Genomic DNA, 21,506 nt, shown 5'->3' with positions numbered 1-21,506 from the left:
GTGGAGATATTGTTTCCTACCTTCACCTGGGGGCGGCCTGTCAGGAAGTCCAGGACCCAGTTGCACAGGGTGCAGTTGAGACCCAGGGCCTCAAGCTAATGATGAGCTTGGAGGGGACTCTTGTTACTGAGCTGTAGTCAATGAACAGCATTCTTACGTAGGTATTCCTCTTGTCCAGATGGAATAGGGTAGTGTTTAGTGTGATGGCGATTGCATCGTCTGTGGACCTATTGGAGCGGTTCACAAATTGAAGTGGGTCTAGGGTGTCAGGTATATGATGGTGGAGGAGATACGATCCTTGACTAGTCTCTCAAAGCACTTGATGACAGAAGTGAGTGCTATGGGGTGATAGTCATTTAGTTCAGTTACCGTTGCCGCCTTGGGTACAGGAACAATGGTGGCCAACTTGAAGCATGTCGGGGACAGCAGACTGAGATAGGGAGAGAGTGAATATGTCCATGAACACAGCAGCCAGCTGGTCTGTGCATGGTCTGAGGACGTGGCTAGAGATGCCGGTAGCCTTGAGGGTTAACACGTTTAAATGTCTTTCCTTCTCCGTGGTCCACCTGAGTGAACCCACAGTCCTTGGTGTTACTGTTTTTTCCTAAAAGCGGACAGAGAAGGTGTTTAGTCTGTAGACTCTGCCACATACGTCTCTGGTCTGATCCTTTGAATTGCGACTCCACTTTGTCTCTACTGACATTTTGCTTGTTTGATTACCTTGTGGAGGGAATAACTACACTGTTTGTATTCGGCCATATTCCCTGTCACCTTTCTATGGTTAAATGCTGTGGTTCGCAGTTTCAGTTTCTATCCACAGTTTCTGGTTTGGGTAGGTTTTAATAGTTAGTGTGTATAACATCTCCGACACACTTCCTTATAAACTCACTCACCGAATCAGCGTATAAATCAATATTATTCTCCGAGGCTACCCGGAACATATCCCAGTCCGCTTGATCAAAATAATTTTGAAGTGTGGATTCCGATTGGTCAGACCAGCATTGTCACGGGTACATCCTGTTTGAGTTTCTGCCTATAGGAAGGGAGGAGCAAAATAGAGCCGTGGTCAGATTTCCTGAAAGGAGGGCGGGGGAGGGCCTTGTATGCATTGCGGAAGTTTAGAGTAGCAGTGATAGTGTTTTGCCAGCGCGAGTGCTATAGTCAATATGCTGATCGAATTTAGGTAGCCTTGTTCTCAAATTTGCTTTGTTAAAATCCCCAGCTATAATAAATGCAGCCTCAGGATATATAGTTTCCAGTTTGCCTAATGTCCAGTGAAGTTCCTTGAAGGCTGTCATGGTATCGGCTTGAGGGGAGAATACACGGCTGTGATAATAACCGAAGAGAATTCTCTTGGGAGATTATACGGTCGGCATTTGATTGTGAGGAATTCTAGGTCAGGTGAACAAAGGACGGGAGTTCCTGTATGTTCTTACATTTACACCATGAGTCTTTAATCATGAAACATACACACAACCTGCCTGATTAGGCATCCATTTTGATCAGTAATGTGTTTTTTCTCTGCAGTACAGCCTGCAAGGTCCATGCACATTAACAGGCCAGCAATATGGTGTATTTATTTCAGGTTGTATCTGCTAACAGAAACATGCTAATGCATGGATTTCTAGGGGCACGCATATGAATTATGAGAATGCGGGAGCGCGGAGGAAGATATACAGTAGGGGGAAAAAGTATTTAGTCAGCCACCAATTGTGCAAGTTCTCCCACTTAAAAAGATGAGGCCTGTAATTTTCATCATAGGTACACTTCAACTATGACAGACAAAATGAGGAAAAAAATCTTACAATGTGATTATTTGCAAATTATGGTGGAAAATAAGTATTTGGTCACCTACAAACAAGCAAGATTTCTGGCTCTCATAGACCTGTAACTTCTTCTTTAAGAGGCTCCTCTGTCCTCCACTTGTTACCTGTATTAATGGCACCTGTTTTAACTTGTTATCAGTATAAAAGACACCTGTCCACAACCTCAAACAGTCACACTCCAAACTCCACTATGGCCAAGACCAAAGAGCTGTCAAAGGACACCAGAAACAAAATTGTAGACCTGCACCAGGCTGGGAAGACTGAATCTGCAATAGGTAAGCAGCTTGGTTTGATGAAATCAACTGTGGGAGCAATTATTAGGAAATGGAAGACATACAAGACCACTGATAATCTCCCTCGATCTGGGGCTTCACGCAAGATCTCACCCCGTGGGGTCAAAATGATCACAAGAACGGTGAGCAAAAATCCCAGAACCACACGGGGGGGCCTAGTGAATGACCTGCAGAGAGCTGGGACCAAAGTAACAAAGCCTACCATCAGTAACGCACTACACCGCCAGGGACTCAAATCCTGCAGTGCCAGACGTATCCCCCTGCTTAAGCCAGTACATGTCCAGGCCCATCTGAAGTTTGCTAGAGAGCATTTGGATGATCCAGAAGAAGATTGGGAGAATGTCATATGGTCAGATGAAACCAAAATATAACTTTTTGGTAAAAACTCAACTCGTCGTGTTTGGAGGACAAAGAATGCTGAGTTGCATCCAAAGAACACCATATCTACTGTGAAGCATGGGGGTGGAAACATCATGCTTTGGGGCTGTTTTTCTGCAAAGGGACTGATCCGTGTAAAGGAAAGAGTGAATGGGGCCATGTATCGTGAGATTCTGAGTGAAAACCTCCTTCCATCAGCAAGGGCATTGAAGATGAAACGTGGCTGGGTCTTTCAGCAATGATCCCAAACACACCACCCGGGCAAAGAAGTGGCTTCGTAAGAAGCATTTCAAGGTCCTGGAGTGGCCTAGCCAGTCTCCAGATCTCAACCCCATAGAAAATCTTTGGTGGGAGTTGAAAGTCTGTGTTGGCCAGTAACAGCCCCAAAACATCACTGCTCTAGAGGGGATCTGCATGGAGGAATGGGCCAAAATACCAGCAACAGTGTGTGAAAACCTTGTGAAGACTTACAGAAAACGTTTGACCTCTGTCATTGCCAACAAAGGGTATATAACAAAGTATTGAGAAACTTTTGTTATTGACCAAATACTTATTTTCCACCATAATTTGCAAAGAAATTCATTAAAAAGCCTACAATGTGATTTTCTGGATTCCCCCCTCATTTTGTCTGTCATAGTTGGAGTGTACCTATGATGAAAATTACAGGCCTCATCTTTTTAAGTGGGAGAACTTGCACAATTGGTGGCTGACTAAATACTTTTTTGCCCCACTGTATCCATAGTTTCCACGCTTTGGCTTCCGTGTTTTATAGTGTTTTCGAAAATGTGGAAATAATGCCTGCTCTAGAATGCCCTTTGAACCAATCAGAATCAATTATTCAACAATGCTATGGTATAAACACAAACTATTTTCTTCTGTACAAAACAATTATTCATCTCGTTTCTCTCCATCATAGAAATGTGGTTTGTGTTACTTGTCATCTTTTGTCTGAAGTGTATTGAAAAAACCTAAAAACCTTCTGCCACCTGCAGTTTGCACCGGTCGTAAAGGCATATTGGAATGCAAATATTAAGTGATGAACTGAAGCTATGTATAGGGAGCGAGGCAACACAGGCCCTGGTGCTCTGTGTGTTTGATGTCTGTCTCTCTCTCCCCTCTCTTCCTTCATCCCCCAGTATGTGGATGAGCTACTGGAGCGTGTGCGTGTGTGTCCCCAACGCAGGGCATCAACTACTCTGATTAGCTTTAGACTCCTGTGCCGAGTGACTGACTGACATCCAGCAGCTCATTGAGAAATCACTCCCAGGCTTTTATTTAGCCAGCCAGACAGTGTTCCTATTGATTTGTAACGGCAGGGCCATCTTTGCAAATATAGAAAAAAAATCTGTTTGAGGTCATAGAATTACTCTAGACAATATATTGCATTGGCGCGTACTGTAAATAGGTCCACAATTATTGAGGCTCCTGGTTTTGAAATGGGCACTAATACAATGGAAGACAATATAGCCACAATGGAAATCAACCTGTTAAAATGATCAGCCCTTCACACAGGCATCAATAATGAATGCCACTGGATTATGAATTTAATTAAGATGTCATATCTAAACCCTGATCAATATGATTAATCAGTCATGCTAAAGCCTCATACCTAGCCTCCGCATCACATCAGGTAACTCATACCCTCCTGTCTACTGCATTAATCTAATCTACTGAAGGCTAGATTATATTTCCATACAATATATAGGACCACGGTCACAGCTATGCCTTATCTTTATGTAATCAAAAGAATAACTGATAAGTGCCTTAATAATTTTTAATGCACCTCTCTAGTTACTTGGTTTGGAGTCTCTTTTTATGGCCAAAAGTGGGAGGCAGTTTAGTTGGCATTTTGAGTAAGCATTCTTAATGTTTTAATAAATCAAAAACAAATACAATCTCAAAGTTATGTTGAATGATAAAACATCTCAGCATTCTCACCCTGCAGCCAGGAAGTAAGCCGAGAGCTAGTGCTTTGGTTGACCAAAACATCGGTTGGCTTTTGCACCGACTTCACACGCTATAGGTGTAATTGGGATTGCTGATATGTTGGTGCTGCACTTATTCCGTTGCACAGCCTTGCACGAACACGTGATCTTTTGCTAAGGTATGAAGCTATGGTTGCAGTTATGATGGCATGCTGACTTGGATGTGAATCATGTATTCTCATCTCTGGAATGCATTCCTGTTAAATTAGGTCAAACCCTCCTCAAAATCCAATTAAGATAATATACATTCAATGCATTGGGAAATGTATACAAACAACCTCCATTTTTTTTAAAGCCACACAGCACTGTGTTAAACTCAATATGCATTCTGTAGTGACTTAATTACTATTAGTATCAGACACATTGTGTCAACGATCAGTACAGTGAAAATGTCCACAATATTTACCTGCCTGTAAGCTATTTCTTCTGACTGAGCCCCCCACCATTCATTCAAAAAGTAGCAGTATCCAGTTATACCTAATGAGATTTGATCCTAATATAGTGAGATAGGGGTACAGAGTTCACATAGTTCGTTCTGTTCTACAGTGCATTTGGAAAGTATTCAGTCCCCTTTTTCCATGTTTTGTTACATTACAGCCTTATTCTAAAATGGATTAAATAACAATCAATCTACCCACAACACAGCATGACAAAATGAAAACAGGTTTTTACACATTTTTGCTAACTTTATAAAAAATGTAAAAACAGAATTACCTTATTGAAATAAGTATTCAGACCCTTTGTTTTGAGACTCGAAACTGAGCTCAGGTGCATCCTGTTTCCATGGATCACCCTTGAGGCGTTTCTACAACTTGATTGGAGTCCACCTGCGGTGAATTCAATTTATTGGACATGATTTGGAAAGGCACACACCAATTTATATAAGGTCCCGCAGTTGACATTGCATGTCGCAGCAAAAACCAAGCCACGAGGTCGAAGGAATTGTCTGTAGAGCTCTGAGACAGGATTGTGACGAGGCACAGATTTGGGAAAGGGTACAAAAGAAATTGGGCAGCATTTGAAGATTCCCAAGAACACCGTGGCCTCCATCATTCTTAAATGCATAAGTTTGGAACCACCAACTCTCTTCCTAGAGCTGGCTGCCCAGCCAAACTAAGCAATTGGTGGAGAAGGGCCTTGGTCAGGGAGGTGACCAAGAACCCGATGGTCACTCTGACAGAGTTCCAGAGTTCCTCTGTGGAGATGGGAGAACCTTCCAGAAGGACACATCTCTGCAACACTCCACCAATCAGGCCTTTATGGTAGAGTTGCTAGACGGAAGCCACTCCTCAGTAAAAGACACATGACAGTCCGCTTAGTTTGCCAAAAGGCACCTAAGGACTCTCAGAACATGAGAAACAAGATTCTCTTATCTGATGAACAATTTGGCCTGAATGCCAAGTCTGGAGGAAACCTGGCACCATCCCTACAGTGAAGCATGGTGGTGGCAGTATCATGCTGTGGGGATGTTTTTCAGTGGCAGGGACTGGGAGACTAGTCAGGATCGAGGGAAAGGTGAACAGAAGAAAGTAGAGATCCTTAATGAAGGTTCAACTTCTGACAGAACAACGACCCTAAGCACACAGACAAGATAACGCAGGAGTGGCTTTGGGACAAGTCTCGGTGTCCTTGAGTGGCCCAGCAAGATCCCGGACTTGAACCCGATCTAAAATTGCTGTGCAGCGACACACCCCAGCCAGCCTGGCAGAGCTTGAGAGAAACTCCCCAATTACAGGTGTACCATCAGACCCAAGAAGACTCGAGGCTGTAATCGCTGCCAAAGGTGCTTCAACAAAGTGCTGAGTAAAGGGTCTGAATACTTATGTAAATGTGATATTTAAGGTTAAACATTGTTAAAAAAAAAAAAAAAACATTTTCTAAACCTGCTTTTGCGTTTTCATTATGGGGTATTGTGTGTAGATTGATGAGGGGAAAAAACTATTTTAAACATTTTAGTATAAGGCTGTAATGTAACAAAATGTGGAAAAAGTCAAGGGTGTTCGGAATATTTTCCAAAGGCGCTGTATCTCCAAGGCGAAGAGTTGTGTTACAAATGATCTGTTAACGTCATCAGGCACCTGCTCTGAGCTGGAAATAATTTTGAACAATGTCCCTGCCCATGACTTGTTCAAAAGTTTTTTTTTTACAGGATGTACAGTATTTTATTCAGCAGTTGGGTCACATGCAATCTAAATGCTTGTGGCTCATGTCCAATAGCAAAACAAAATGGAAATACTACCTCCTTCAAATGTTTTCAAGTGATGCAATTGCAGGTCTTTTAACAGTCATCGTAGTTGTTTAACATGCAACTTGTCGATCAATACATTATATTCCATAGTTTGAAAGGAATTAGTGTGAAGTGATTTAGCCCATATTGTATAGATATAACCATAGTTTGATAAATTACAGAGTGGGGCTCTGATAATTCTGACTCACCTTTCCTCCCCAGTGATTTATATTTAATTGACAGGCGTGGGTTGTCTCCTTCCATCTCTCTTCTTTCATCTTGAAAGTCTCATGTCCCCCGTGGCAGCTTCAGAACAACTTTTTTTTATTAGGCTAATCTTTTTGACTTCATATTTAGGTTCACCAAACATTTTCATACTTAAGATTTTCTGCATGTCTCCATGTAACACAAAGTCCTACTTACCACTTTCCATCTATAATTCTAAAGTTTGATTTATTGTAGCATGTTTTGGCTAAGTCAATAGCTTCCCTTCATGACGAATAGCTGGCAAACAATTTCCATTAGAATAAATGCATAAGTAAATTGTAAATCCAGAACATTCACTTTTGTCTTACTCGTGCTTAACTTTAACGCTATTCCTACACCATCCATTGGGTTATATAATTCAAATGGACTGCTTTTCATCACCTCTGCCATTTGCAGTAAATCAACTTAGCACAAGAAACAACTTTTAAAATACTCAACTTTCAAGCCTCTCAACAGATGAGAATATCCTTCATACACGTGTTTCATTCAAATACAGTGCCTTGCGAAAGTATTCGGCCCCCTTGAACTTTGCGACCTTTTGCCACATTTCAGGCTTCAAACATAAAGATATAAAACTGTATTATTTTGTGAAGAATCAACAACAAGTGGGACACAATCATGAAGTGGAACAACATTTATTGGATATTTCAAACTTTTTTAACAAATCAAAAACTGAAAAATTGGGCGTGCAAAATTTATTCAGCCCCTTTACTTTCAGTGCAGCAAACTCTCTCCAGAAGTTCAGTGAGGATCTCTGAATGATTCAATGTTGACCTAAATGACTAATGATGATAAATACAATCCAGCTGTGTGTAATCAAGTCTCCGTATGAATGCACCTGCACTGTGATAGTCTCAGAGGTCCGTTAAAAGCGCAGAGAGCATCATGAAGAACAAGGAACACACCAGGCAGGTCCGAGATACTGTTGTGAAGAAGTTTAAAGCCGGATTTGGATACAAAAAGATTTCCAAAGCTTTAAACATCCCAAGGAGCACTGTGCAAGCGATAATATTGAAATGGAAGGAGTCAGACCACTGCAAATCTACCAAGACCTGGCCGTCCCTCTAAACTTTCAGCTCATACAAGGAGAAGACTGATCAGAGATGCAGCCAAGAGGCCCATGATCACTCTGGATGAACTGCAGAGATCTACAGCTGAGGTGGGAGACTGTCCATAGGACAACAATCAGTCGTATATTGCACAAATCTGGCCTTTATGGAAGAGTGGCAAGAAGAAAGCCATTTCTTAAAGATATCCATAAAAAGTGTCGTTTAAAGTTTGCCACAAGCCACCTGGGAGACACACCAAACATGTGGAAGAAGGTGCTCTGGTCAGATGAAACCAAAATTGAACTTTTTGGCAACAATGCAAAACGTTATGTTTGGCGTAAAAGCAACACAGCTCATCACCCTGAACACACACCATCCCCACTGTCAAACATGGTGGTGGCAGCATCATGGTTTGGGCCTGCTTTTCTTCAGCAGGGACAGGGAAGATGGTTAAAATTGATGGGAAGATGGATGGAGCCAAATACAGGACCATTCTGGAAGAAAACCTGATGGAGTCTGCAAAAGACCTGAGACTGGGACGGAGATTTGTCTTCCAACAAGACAATGATCCAAAACATAAAGCAAAATCTACAATGGAATGGTTAAAAAATAAACATATCCAGGTGTTAGAATGGCCAAGTCAAAGTCCAGACCTGAATCCAATCGAGAATCTGTGGAAAGAACTGAAAACTGCTGTTCACAAATGCTCTCCATCCAACCTCACTGAGCTCGAGCTGTTTTGCAAGGAGGAATGGGAAAAAATGTTCAGTCTCTCGATGTGCAAAACTGATAGAGACATACCCCAAGCGACTTACAGCTGTAATCGCAGCAAAAGGTGGCGCTACAAAGTATTAACTTAAGGGGGCTGAATAATTTTGCACGCCCAATTTTTCAGTTTTTGATTTGTTAAAAAAGTTTGAAATATCCAATAAATGTCGTTCCACTTCATGATTGTGTCCCACTTGTTGTTGATTCTTCACAAAAAAATAGTTTTATATCTTTATGTTTGAAGCCTGAAATGTGGCAAAAGGTCGCAAAGTTCAAGGGGGCTGAATACTTTCGCAAGGCACTGTATATAACTTGAAATCAGTAGACTATATGCACGCACATAATGCTACTCAAAGTCTACCTCACTTATATTGAGTCTCATTGTGCAGGATGCCATGTCTGGCTCTCTTTTGCTCAATTCTATTACGTCTTCACTGCATACCAAATTTGTCAGCGGCTCGGAGTGTCATGTTCAATATCATCAGCTGCTCTATAGATTCCAGGCTGTCAGTCTCCACAGACAAATAATTCCCCCTGTCCGATGACTGGGAGTGATCGTGTTGGCTGAAGGAGAAGCAGACGGCATGCCAGAGAACAGGGCTTGTTAGGACAAGGCAGGTTGGGCTACAGACAACTTTCACTAGCCCCCTCCCTCCCACCCCTATGACAGACTCTAAATGGATGAGCCCCACCATTCCCTCTAGTATACTCAGACTCAGCAGAGTAGTGTCTTGGAGGAGAGATGGGAGGAGGTGTTTTTGAATGATTTCATATCTTATTTTGTTTTTTAATGTTTGGTGTACGCTTGTTTTTGTAATTCCATGACTGGGTTGCCTAGAAGTTGGCTTTGTTCAGGCCTGGCTATTAACGTTTTTCTCTCCCAAAAGCAATCAGGGTTTTCCTTCAAGCCGTCGGCAAAGTTGGCTTTTGATAAATGGTGCGATCAAAATCAATTTGATTATGGTTCTACCAAAGGGAGCGCATATACTTTTCATGTCATCACTAATCTGTCTTTTCCATCACTTTATTTTTACCAGGCTTGGAGTCTGCTAGATTTCTTTAAAAAACTAAAAAACACGAACAAATATGGGCTATATGATCACACCTGTTGTGATCATGTCCCTCCATCCATATCAGAACTAAATTACAGTGCGTTCGGAAGGTATTCAGACCCATTTTCCCACATTTGGTTAAAATACAGCCTTCTTGATTGTTATTATTGTTATCAATCCACACACATTTACTCATGACAAAGCGAAAACCAGGTTTTTAGAAATGTTTGTTAATTTATATATTTAAAAAAAAAACTGCTTATTTACATAAGTATTCAGACCCTTTGCTATGAGACTCTAAATAGTTTTTCAGGTGCATCCTGTTTCCGTTGATCATCTTTGAGATGTTTCTACAACTTGATTGGGCTCCACCTGTGGTAAATTCAATTGATTGGACATGATTTGGAAAGGCACACACCAGTCTATATAAGGTCCCACAGATGACAGTGAATGTCAGAGCAAAAGCTAAGCCATGAGGTCGAAGGTATTGTCTGTAGAGCTCCGAGACAGGATTGTGTCGAGGCACAGATCTGGGGAAGGGTACCAAATAATGTGGAACTTTAATGCTGCACACAAGAACACAGTGGCCTTAAATTAAAGAAATTTGGAACCACCAAGACTCTTCCTAGAGCTGGCTGCCAACCGGGGGAGAAGGGTCTTGGTCAGGGAGGTGACCAAGAATCCGATGGTCACTCTGACAGAGCTCCAGAGTTCCTCTGTGGAGATGGGAGAGCCTTCCAGAAGGACAACCATCTATCTCTGTAGCACTCCACCAATCAGGCCTTTATGGTAGTGTGGCCAGACTTCTCAGTAAAAGGCACATGTCAGCCCACTTAGAGTTTGCCAAAAGGCACCTGAAGACTCTGACCATGAGAAACAAGATTCTCTGGTCTGATGAATCCAAGATCGAATGCCAAACTTCACATCTGGAGGAAACCTGGCACCATCCCTACAGTGAAGCATGGTGGTGGCAGCATCATGCTGTGGGGATGTTTTTTGGTGGCAGGGACTGGGAGACTAGTCAGGTTTGAGGGAAAGATGAACAGTGCAAAGTACAGAGAGATCCTTGATGAAGCGCTCAATACCTCTGACTCTGGCAACGGTTCACCTTCCAACCGTACAATGACCCTAAGCACACAGCCAAGACAGCGCAGGAGTGGCTTTGGGACAAGCCTCTGAATGTCCTTGAGTGGCCCAGCTAGAGCCCGTACTAACATCAACCCGATCTAACATCTCTGGAGAGACCGAGCTTGAGAGGATCTGCGGAGACGAATGGAAGAAACTCCCCAAATAAAGGTTTGCCAAGCTTGTAGTGTCAGACCCAAGAAGACGTGAGGCTGTAATTGCTGCCAAAGGTGCTTCAACAAAGTACTCAGGAAAGGGTGTGAATAATTATGTAAATGTGATATTTCAAAAAAAATATATATATACATTAGCAAAAATGTCTAAACCTGTTTTTGCTTCGTCATTATGGGGTATTGTTATTTTGTGTTGATTGAGGGAGTAAAACAATTGTATTCAATTTAATAATATGGCTGTAACGTAACAAATACCAAGGAGCTCTCCAAACAAGTCAGGGACAAAGTTGTGAGAAGTACAGATCAGGGTTGGGTCATAAAAAAAATATCTGAAACTTTGAACATCCCACGGAGTACCATTAAATATATTATTAAGAAGTTGAAAGAATATGGCACCACAACAAACCTGCCAAGAGACGGCTGCCCACCAAAACTCACAGACCAGGCAAGGAGGGCATTAATCAGAGGCAACAAAGAGACCAAAAATAACCCTGAAGGAGCCGCAAAGCTCCACAGAGGAGATTGGAGTATCTGTCCATAGGACCACTTTAAGCCGTACACTCTACAGAGCTGGGCTTTACCGGAAGAGTTGCCAGAAAAAAGCCATTGCTTAAAAAAAAAATAAGCAAACACATTTGGTGTTCGCCAAAATTCTCCAAACATATGGAAGATAGTATTCTGGTCAGATCAGACTAAAATGTGGCTTTTTGGCCATTAAGGAAAACGCTTATGTCTGGCACAAACCCCAACACCCAACATCACCCAGAGAACACCATCCTCGCAGTGAAGCATGGTGGTGGCAACATCATGCTGTGGGTATGTTTTCATTGGCAGGGACTGGGAAACTGGTCAGAATTGAAGGAACGATGGATGGCACTAAACACAGGGACATTCTTGAGGGAAACCTGTTTGTCTTCCAGAGATTTGAGACTGGGACGGAGGTTCACCTTCCAGCAGGACTATGACCCTAAGCCTACTGCTAAAGCAACACTCAAGTGGTTTAACCTCTCTGGGATATTCGGGACGGTAGCGTCCCATCTCAACAACAGCCAGTGAAAGTGCAGGGCGCCAAATTCAAAACAACAGATCTCAATTAAAATTCCTCAAACATACAAGTATTTTACACCATTTTAAAGATGAACTTCTCGTTAATCCAGCCACAGTGTCCGATTTCAAAAAGGCTTTACGGCGAAAGCACCACTAACGATTATGTTAGGTCAGAGCCAAGTCATAGAAAAACACTTTTTTCCAGCCAAAGAGAGGAGTCCCAAAAAGCAGAAATACAGATAGAATTAATCACTTATATAAAACAGAGTATACATTGGCTCGTTATGTTCAGTAGTTCCAAAAACATCCAGTGATTTTGCAGAGCCACATCAATTTACAGAAATACTCATCATAAATGTTGATGAAAATACAAGTGTTCTGCATGGAATCCATGCGAAAGTTCAGACGAAAAGTTATATTACAGTTCGTAGAAACATGTCAAACGAAGTATAGAATCCATCTTTAGGATGTTTTTATCATAAATCTTCAATAATGTTCCAACCGGAGAATTCCTTTTGTCTGTAGAATTTTTTTCTCTGGTTTTTACCTGCCATTTGAGTTCTGTTATACTCGCAGACATCATTCAAACATTTTTAGAAACTTCAGTGTTTTCTATCCAAATCTACTAATAATATGCATATATTAGCAACTGGGCCTGAGTAGCAGGTAGTTTTACTCTGGCCACCGTATTCATCCAAGCTACTCAATACTGCCCCCCAGTCCCAAAGAAGTTAAGGGGAAACATTTAAATTTCTTGGAGTGGCCTAGACAAAGCCCAGACCTCAATCCAATTGAGAATCTGTGGTATGACTCAGATTGCTGTTCACCAGTGGAACCCATCCAACATGATGGAGCTGGAGCAGTTTTGCCTTGAGGAATGGGCAAAAATCCCAGTGGCTAGATGTGCCAAGCTAATAGAGACATACCCCAAGAGAATTGCAGCTGTAATTGCTGCAAAAGGTAGCTCTACAAAGTATTAACTTTGGGGGGGGTGAATAGTTATGCACGCTCAAGTTTTCTCTTTTTTGTATTATTTCTTGTTTGTTTCACAATAAAAAATATTTTATCTTCAAAGTGGTATGCATGTTGTGTAAATCAAATGATACAACCCCCCCCCCAAAAAAAAAATCCATTTTAATTTCAGGTTGTAAGGCAACAAAATAGGAAAAATGCCAAGGGGGGGGGGGGTACTTTCACAAGTCACTGTACTTTCCAGTTCCAAAATCTGTTCCTCAGCAGTTTTTTAATATTTTTTTTATTAAATTGTCTCACATTTATCTTCTAGCTGTAATAATGGATTAGCTCAATGAATGGCCATCAAGATCTTGGCACAATGTAAGTGTCATAGGCACTAAATGATTTGATCTGTCCAAGTCATTAAGTTGAGGTTGGAACAGAAATTTGCAGGCGTTCTGCAGACTAAGATGTATTTTAGTGTCTTGCACTCTTAAACGGCCCACTCCTCTAAGACAGACAGGGTCAGACTAACAGCCCTGCAGTGTGAGCTCATACTGATAATGTGACGTTATACAGTATCCTTTAAAGCTGAAGTTAAACAATGTCCACAACTCGGATCAAATTAACCATAACTCTGTTCTCCTTTTTTTTGTCGTTTGCTCTCTCTCTCTCTCAAACTCTAGCTTTGGGAGCTATCCTCTGGCGAGATGCTCCTGTCTGTTCTTTTTGACGTAGGCATCATGTCAGTGACCCTTGACCCCTGCGAGTACTACCTCTTCTGCGGTGGCAGTGACGGCGGTATATTTCAGGTGTCCCTCTGTAGCCAGGTAAGCTATATGGTTTTTGTCTTCGCAACCTTCACTGTTTAACCCTGAACTTTCATCGATTAACTTCACAATGCGTTTGAATTGCAAACTCTCTTAATGGTGGATCCGTCAAGCACAACCATGCTCACACAGACATGGTTTCTTTGTTTCATAACATCAAGGGTTCATCAATGGCCTTTCTGTACATTACAAACAGGTTGCCCTACTATAAATAACCAACCCGTTGTGGACAGTACTCACGGAGAGAAGTGTCCGGACAGAGGGGAGCTCAGCCGGGTGACAGCAAATTGGAAAGCAGATATACAGCAGGCACAATGGGCCACAGTCTGGCGACGCTGCAAGGGCAAATGACGTAACTAAGAGAGACTTTGAACTGACAGTCATTTGTAAAACCATAGCCAGTTCATATAACTTTGAAGACTGCAGATGAGCAACCTGAGGCAAATAAGCACATTAATGTCAAGCCCTTGAAAATAACCTTAGAATTGCATATACTGTCATCAAACCCGTTACCTGATTATTAATTATTTAAAAGTGAGACAATTTAATTTCCACAAGTGAAGGTGGAAACACGTCACCAAGTACACACAACTGACAACTTAATAAATTGAGAACATTACAAATAAAATAATCCCTCCAATTGCCGCATAATACACCTTTGACTGAATTCCCTTTTGAGTTAGTCCTGTACGTTTCCCAGTGAAGCACCAAAATACAGTACACTTCGTAAGAAGGGCCCCTCAGCTGACAGTGCCTTGATGTGTCTCCACACTGCTGGCCTGGAACCTGGCTGCTAAAGTTTGTTAATGAAGAGGGGAATGTGAGTGATGTTTGGACCAGCCCACATCTCTCTGGTGCACAGGGAAGGTCAAGGCAGGTTGCACTTACACAAAGCTTTGTCTAGTGGGAGATTTGGGGGGCATTTCCGGAACACTGCTCTAAAGCATCCTACAGAATCTTTGCTTGGGCTTACCCCAGTTTTTCCAGCTTAAGCCACTGAGAAAGACTTCTTCAGTTCAAAAGGAAAATATTAATAAATCCCGAAGTCTACCATCTGCCACAATTTGTAATTCTGCACATGTATCGGGGAATTCTCTAAAGGTACTCCTCTGTTGCTTTTCCATGAACTTTCTAACGTTGCACCATCCTTGTACGGGTGAATCCCCAAGCTGTTGGCCTGAAAGATTGAGAGGTGATAGAATGCGGGAGGGGGGGGTTGTACACCGGCAAGGCCTGTGTTTTGGGTTTAAATCGCCTGGGGTTTTTCATTGCTATTAATGCCCGATACCATGCCTCATGAAGGACTTCTTTGCCCCCCCTACGGTGCACTTGGTTGCCCCCATATATCACAGTTTCTATACATTCCCATCAGTCTCGTCTAGTGGGATTCTTTCTGATTGCTCTCTTTCAAGGAGAAAAGGTGACACGTCAGGTTCAGAGCTATGTCTGCCAGCCCTTCTGGCTAACTGAATCTAGTCTTATTGCAACGTGCTAATCAAGAGCTTCCCGTGTCTTCCTCGGCTTAAACACAAGATGGACTTTTGTATTTGCCATGATTGATGGTTTGTTTGCAGAATAGGCTCATTTTTTGCCCCTTTAAAGTCACATTTCAATGCAGAAAAATGTATTTGTTGAGCTGCAGAGAATTAATCCAAATATTTTCTGTAACTGACATAACCAACTAGATCAGAGAATACATTAATGGATATGGTTCAATTTGAGTTTCAAGCTTTGTCCTCTCCTCCTTTCTACTTGTCATGAGTTTCATGTCAGGTACCACAAAGAAACTTGTATAAAAGACTCAATTAAACATGACAGAAATGAATGTGCACATTTTAGCACAAGAAAGGATCCCCCTCCCCTTGTTAGACTACCCCACTTCTATTTAAAACCTAATTTCCCTTATCCTGGCTCTTGCAGTCGCACAAAACTGGGTGCGAGTCACTTACTGTGCATTGCCCTTAGCAATCACCCCCCATTATAGACAAATCCTGCCTTTCTCTTGCTCTCTCTCCTGAAGTAAGTTTAGATGGAGTGCTTCACAATGCTTACTTCCATGGCTTGAGAATCACTGTCTGAGTAAAGGCAGATTGCTCACTGCTCCATTTATGTATCCATAATTAAACTCACATTTCGTTTTTTCAACCTCCTTACTCGATATCTCTTTTGGTTTTAATTGTGAAAGCCTCTCCCAAAATCCATCAGCCCCACTGGATATGTTGTGGGTGGCTCTTGCACGTATGGCCAAATAAGTGATATCCCAGAGGCATCAGGTTTGAGTGGAGAAAAGTCTGCATCTGTGAAAGAGTGCTGCAGATGGATGGCTGCAGATGGATAACAGATACACTATATATACACAAGTATGTGGACACCCCTTCAAATTAGTGCAAGGTTAAGATCACCATGCGCAATGCCAAGCGACGGCTGGATTGGTGTAAAGCTCGCCGCCATTGGACTCTGGAACAGTGGAAATGCGCTCTCTGGAGTGATGAATTATGCTTCATCTAGCAGTTCAACGGACTAATCTGGGTTTGGCGGATTCCAGGAGAACGCCACCTGCCCCAATGCCTAGTGCCAACTGTAAAGTTTGTTGGAGGTATGCGGCTGTTTTTCATGGTTCGGGCAAGGCCCCTTAGATCCAGTGAAGGGAAATCTTAATGCTACAGCATACAATGCCATTCTAGCCGATTCTGTGCTTCAAACTTTGTGGCAACAGTTTGGGGAAGGCCCTTTCTTGTTTCTGCATGAAAATGCTCCCGTCCACAAAGCGAGGTCCACACAGAAATGGTTTGTCGAGATCGGTGTGGAAGAACTTGCCCTGACCTCAACCCCATCGAACACCTTTGGGGTGAATTGGAAAGCTTACTGCGAGCCAGGCCTAATTGCCCAACATCTGTCCCCGACCTCACTAATGCTCTTGTGGCTGAATGGAAGTCCCTGCAGCAATGTTCTAACATCTAATGGAAATGCTTCCCAGAAGAATGGAGGCTGTTATAGCAGCAAAGGGGGAACCAACTCCATATTAATGCCCATGATTTTGGGCTGAGATCTTCGACGAGCATGTGGTCATGTGGTGTATCTATCTGTTAGGACGGTCATTTTTTCCAACCGTTCCCTTACTCATCTCTTCTCCAACCAAGAGCGTATTTATGTCCTCTCCATCTCCATTGACACATGGTTAGTAAGGGACAGGGGGATCTATTGGTGGCACAATGATTACATGAGATTATTAACAGAAACGGTCATATAGACTGGTCCTTTTAGTTGTTATAATTGTTTTTAGAGATGTTGGGCTGCGGTACAGATTACTGCGTCAATCATTCTACTATTGGTCAGGGGATTCTGCAACCCTTTTATGTTCGCTTTTTGACATGAGAGTATCGCAATAATTGCTTTGAATGTTGTAGTGAAGTGACTTGACCTCAGGAAGAATGACTGTTATAAAATAGTAATTGATTTGAAAGATAAGATTTCTGAGGGAGCTTATCATTTCATTTATTCATATTGAAGTGTGTTTCATGTGTACTGAAAATACCAGGGGAATTTTCTCAATAATTGCAACAAGTGAAGACCCGGTTTGGATAACCACGTTTCTCAGCGTAGTATTAATGCCTACCGACCCCTTTCACCTTGGTCCTGAATCTGGACTCATAGGTTATTAATGTGCTAACTTTCCTCATGTATTTGATTTGATTTTTGATCTTTAATGCTTGCCTTTCAAAGATTTTCAAAGCCAAGCTGCCGCTGCCCCATTGACTCGTACGCCTTTTGACTTCCATCCACAGTCTTTAGACGCTCAATTATTTAGGCATATCATCTTAAAGATCAATTGGTTAATTAAAGTAATTGGAGAGAAAAAAGCTTTTATAGCCCTGGATTTGAGTACAACTAATAATGATTATCTTTTGTTTAAAGAGAGGAACAGGTTTTTGATTAAACAATATTTTAGTGCCAAGCCTTGCATTGTTGCATCGTTCCTCCATAGATGCTCGAACTTGCTGCTGAGTGAAGTCACCGCTTTTTAATCCTGCATCATTTCCTCTTCCCTCTGGCTTCCCCCTAGCTATCAAAGTATAATGATCCGTCTCATTATGCTGCATTCTCTGTCATTCATACTAAAGGGATTGCAGATAATCTGTTACTCATTTGTCCTCGTTGTGATTGAGAATATGGATATTGTGTTGCTTTGGGCCAACTGGCTTCCATTACAAATGTTTTATATTTTTTAAATGTATGTATTCATTTTTACATTTGTTAGAATTCAATAGGGTTGCTGCATATCTGAACATATTGTGGTTTATTTTTAACACAGAGATCCCTTTTGTATTGAAGCTACCTGTATACTGTATTTGGACCTTGTATCAACCCCATAAGTTAACCATAATTTCCCTATAGCAACAACCACATTTTCATTTCAATCTCATGATTCATCTTTAAAAAATTCTGAGTATAATATCGGAACTCTGCCATCTCTACAGTCAGCATCTAAAAGGCATTAACTCTGCTAGCATGTTTCTTTCTGCTCCTCTAATTGTGCTGTTTACCCGATTTGGGGAGAGTTATTAATTTCCTAAACAGCTTAACTCTGAATGTGCCCGTGGATCATTGTTTAATAAAGGGGATTTCGTACCGTAGCTGGGCAGAAGTTTCTATGCGATGAGTGTTTCAATGCATGGCGGGCATTAACTCTGCCAGTGGGGATATGAGCGTTGCGTTCCGAGAGAGCTGCGTTTGTTGTGCTGTTTCGTTTCCCTTGTTTATATTGTTCAGCAGGAGAGGAGACCGTGAGCCCAGAATTTTCACATTTGGATAAAGAGCCAGACAGAAAATCAGACAGTTCCCTTCCTCACGCGAGGCAGCAGCTAGCCGTTTCCTTTTTCTTCAGTGTGAAGGTTTAGAAATGTATTCCTGCCAAGAGGTTTTTGCCATAGTAAATACAATTTTCTTGCTATGGTTCCGAACATCCCTCACTGATTTAAGCACTTGATTTGAACAGTTTAACAGGCTAATGTTAGACGAAAAATAATCTGTCTTTCATCGTGGTGAATTAGTTTTCACTCCACCTCCAACATTTTAGTTAATGTAGTGGTGTGAAATGAGACATGATGCTTCCCTCAAACATTCCCTTAATGATTTGCATTTCAGTCATCTGGCCATTTGTACAGCTGAGTCTCCAGCCAAAGCCAGGCTGGTGCACACATCGATAGAATTAATAGCCACGGCTTCAACTAAATCCCTTTTCGAGTCCACTTTTCATGTTTAATTGAGTACTCTCAAGACCGGCCGTAATAGACGTGATCTAATGATTAGTCTGTCATAGTAAAATCCAGTGGCGTCCTCCCTCCCTTGCATGTCTGACGCAACCACATCCCTAATTAATGCAATTAAGTAAATCAATCAAACCATTTAGAGGCTGACGAGTGCCAGAAATATCCAGCCAACCTAACAGATGGGAGACATATTACTCTTTTATTGTATTTGTCACATGGTTTATAAACAACCGATGTGGACTAACAGTGAAATTCTTACTTACTTGCCAACAATGCAGAGAAAGAAAATTGAGAAATAATAGAAAAGTAAAACACGTAATAATAGATACACAATGTGTAATTATATATACAAGGGTACCAGTACCGATTCGATATGCAGGGGTACGAGTTAGAGGTAGCTTTGTGTATATATAAGTAGGAGTACTGTAAACAGTAGCAGCAGTGTATGTGATGAGTCAAAAGGGTTAGTGCAAAAGGGTCAATGCAGATAGTCCGGTTAACTATTTAACTAACTATTTAGTAGTCTTATGGCTTGGGGGTAGAAGTCGTTCAGGATCCTGTTGGTTCCAGACTTGGTGCATCGGTACCACTTACCGTGTGATAGCAGAGATAACAGTCTATGACTTGGGAGGCTGGAGTCTTTGACAATTTTTAGGGCCTTCCTCTGACACCGCCTGCTATAGACTGATGAACTGGGCTGTATGCACTACCCTTGGTAGAGCCTTGCGGTCAGAGGCCAAGCAGTTGCCATACAGTGACACAACCATTCAGGATGCTCTCGATGGTGCAGCTGTAGAACTCTTTTCAGTCTCCTGAAAAGGACTTCAAGCCTTGTAAATTCCATGCAACGTAAAAAGATTTCATAACTTTTTTTTACCTTCAAAACGAGAAACACACACAATCCAACAATAACTATTAAAATAGGACCGTTGTGTTGTCGGAAAACTTAATGGTGGTGTTGAAGTCATACAGGAGGGGACTAAGCATGCACCCCTGAGGGGCCCCCATGTTGAGGGTCAGAGTGGCGAATGTGTTGTTGCCTACCCTCACCACCTGGGGGGTGTCCAGTCAGGAAGTCCAGGATCCAGTTTGTCGTGGAAATTTCCTGTATTACCAAATCATGAGAGGGCAAACCACACACAAGTCAGAGTTATCATAAAGTCCATCTTTAATTATATGAGCTTCACCATAGCCCTGTGACTCTCAGATCAATTCAGTGTCTATAAATGAATTCTGAGTGCTTACAAAACATTTCTTAGGAACATTACACAAAGAACATTTTACTTGAAAGAGGAGTATCCTATAGCTAGATAGCATTAGCTATAAATTATTGTTCAGTTTGGTCTCCTAAACGAAGTTCTTATCTCGTTCTTGGTACCACTTAGGACCTGACCTCTCCCCTCTCTGGCCCCCAAGTAACTGAGCCCTAGCTGAGAAGGGATAACTGCAAACTGCCAACAGTATTATCCAAAAAGAAAACATCCTAATGACAAATATCTCACACAAGCATTATTATGTAATTAAAACATATTATTTATCAATGTTACCTAACTAATTCTGATTCTGCTACCACAAGTTGCAGAGGGAGGTGTTTAGTCCCAGGGTCCTTAGCTTAATGATTGGAGGGCACTATGGTATTGAACGCCGTGCTGTAGTCAATGAACAGCATTCTCACATACCGATGAAAGTGTACCTGAGACACAAGCTCATTATCTCTGGGTATTTAAAAAAAAAAACTCTGAGGATTGCTTACTCTGATCAACTTTTAACTTTTTTCTTCTTCTTCTGATCTGCAGAGCTTAAGTCGGGATAAGACGTTCCAGTCGGACAACGAGGGCAACCAGGTTTTTAAAGGACACAGGTGGGCTGCCTTCAAGGTCTGGTCTATGTAATATACACTGAGTGTAGAAAACATTAGGAACACCTGCTCTTTACATGACCGACTGACCAGGTGAAACCAGCTGAACGCTATGATCCCTTATTGATGTCACTCCAATCAGTGTAGATGAAGGGGAGGAGACAGGTTAAAGAAGGATTTTTAAGCCTTGACATGGATTGTGTATGTGTGCCATTCAGCGGGAATGGGCAAGACATAAAAATGTAAGTTCCTTTTGAACGGGGTGTGGTGGTGGGGGTGGAGAGAGGGATGGTTCAGGATGAGGGGCTTTGATGCTGTAACAGCTGTGTGGTGACTGACGGGTTGTTTCATGTGGCTTTAATACCCCACGATATCCTTGTGGAATCTCTTTGTGCCGAACTAGG

The 21,506-nt window shown here is 41.9% G+C and overlaps 1 protein-coding gene across 1 annotated transcript in view; it reads left to right on the top strand.

The window, feature by feature from the left end:
- wdr18 (WD repeat domain 18) overlaps positions 1 to 21,506 on the top strand; it is a 93,675-nt gene that overhangs the window by 28,584 nt on the left and 43,585 nt on the right. The window contains exons 5-6 of the mRNA XM_029632214.2: positions 13,831 to 13,974; positions 21,041 to 21,105. Of these exons, the coding sequence (XP_029488074.1) occupies positions 13,831 to 13,974; positions 21,041 to 21,105 (209 nt within the window). The remainder of the gene's footprint in view (positions 1 to 13,830; positions 13,975 to 21,040; positions 21,106 to 21,506) is intronic.

Source organism: Oncorhynchus nerka, linkage group LG24 (assembly GCF_034236695.1).
Source record: "Oncorhynchus nerka isolate Pitt River linkage group LG24, Oner_Uvic_2.0, whole genome shotgun sequence".
NCBI classification, from domain to species: domain Eukaryota; kingdom Metazoa; phylum Chordata; class Actinopteri; order Salmoniformes; family Salmonidae; genus Oncorhynchus; species Oncorhynchus nerka.
The sequence above is the reverse complement of the archived record's forward strand: the minus strand, read 5'-3'. Positions and strand labels throughout refer to the sequence as shown.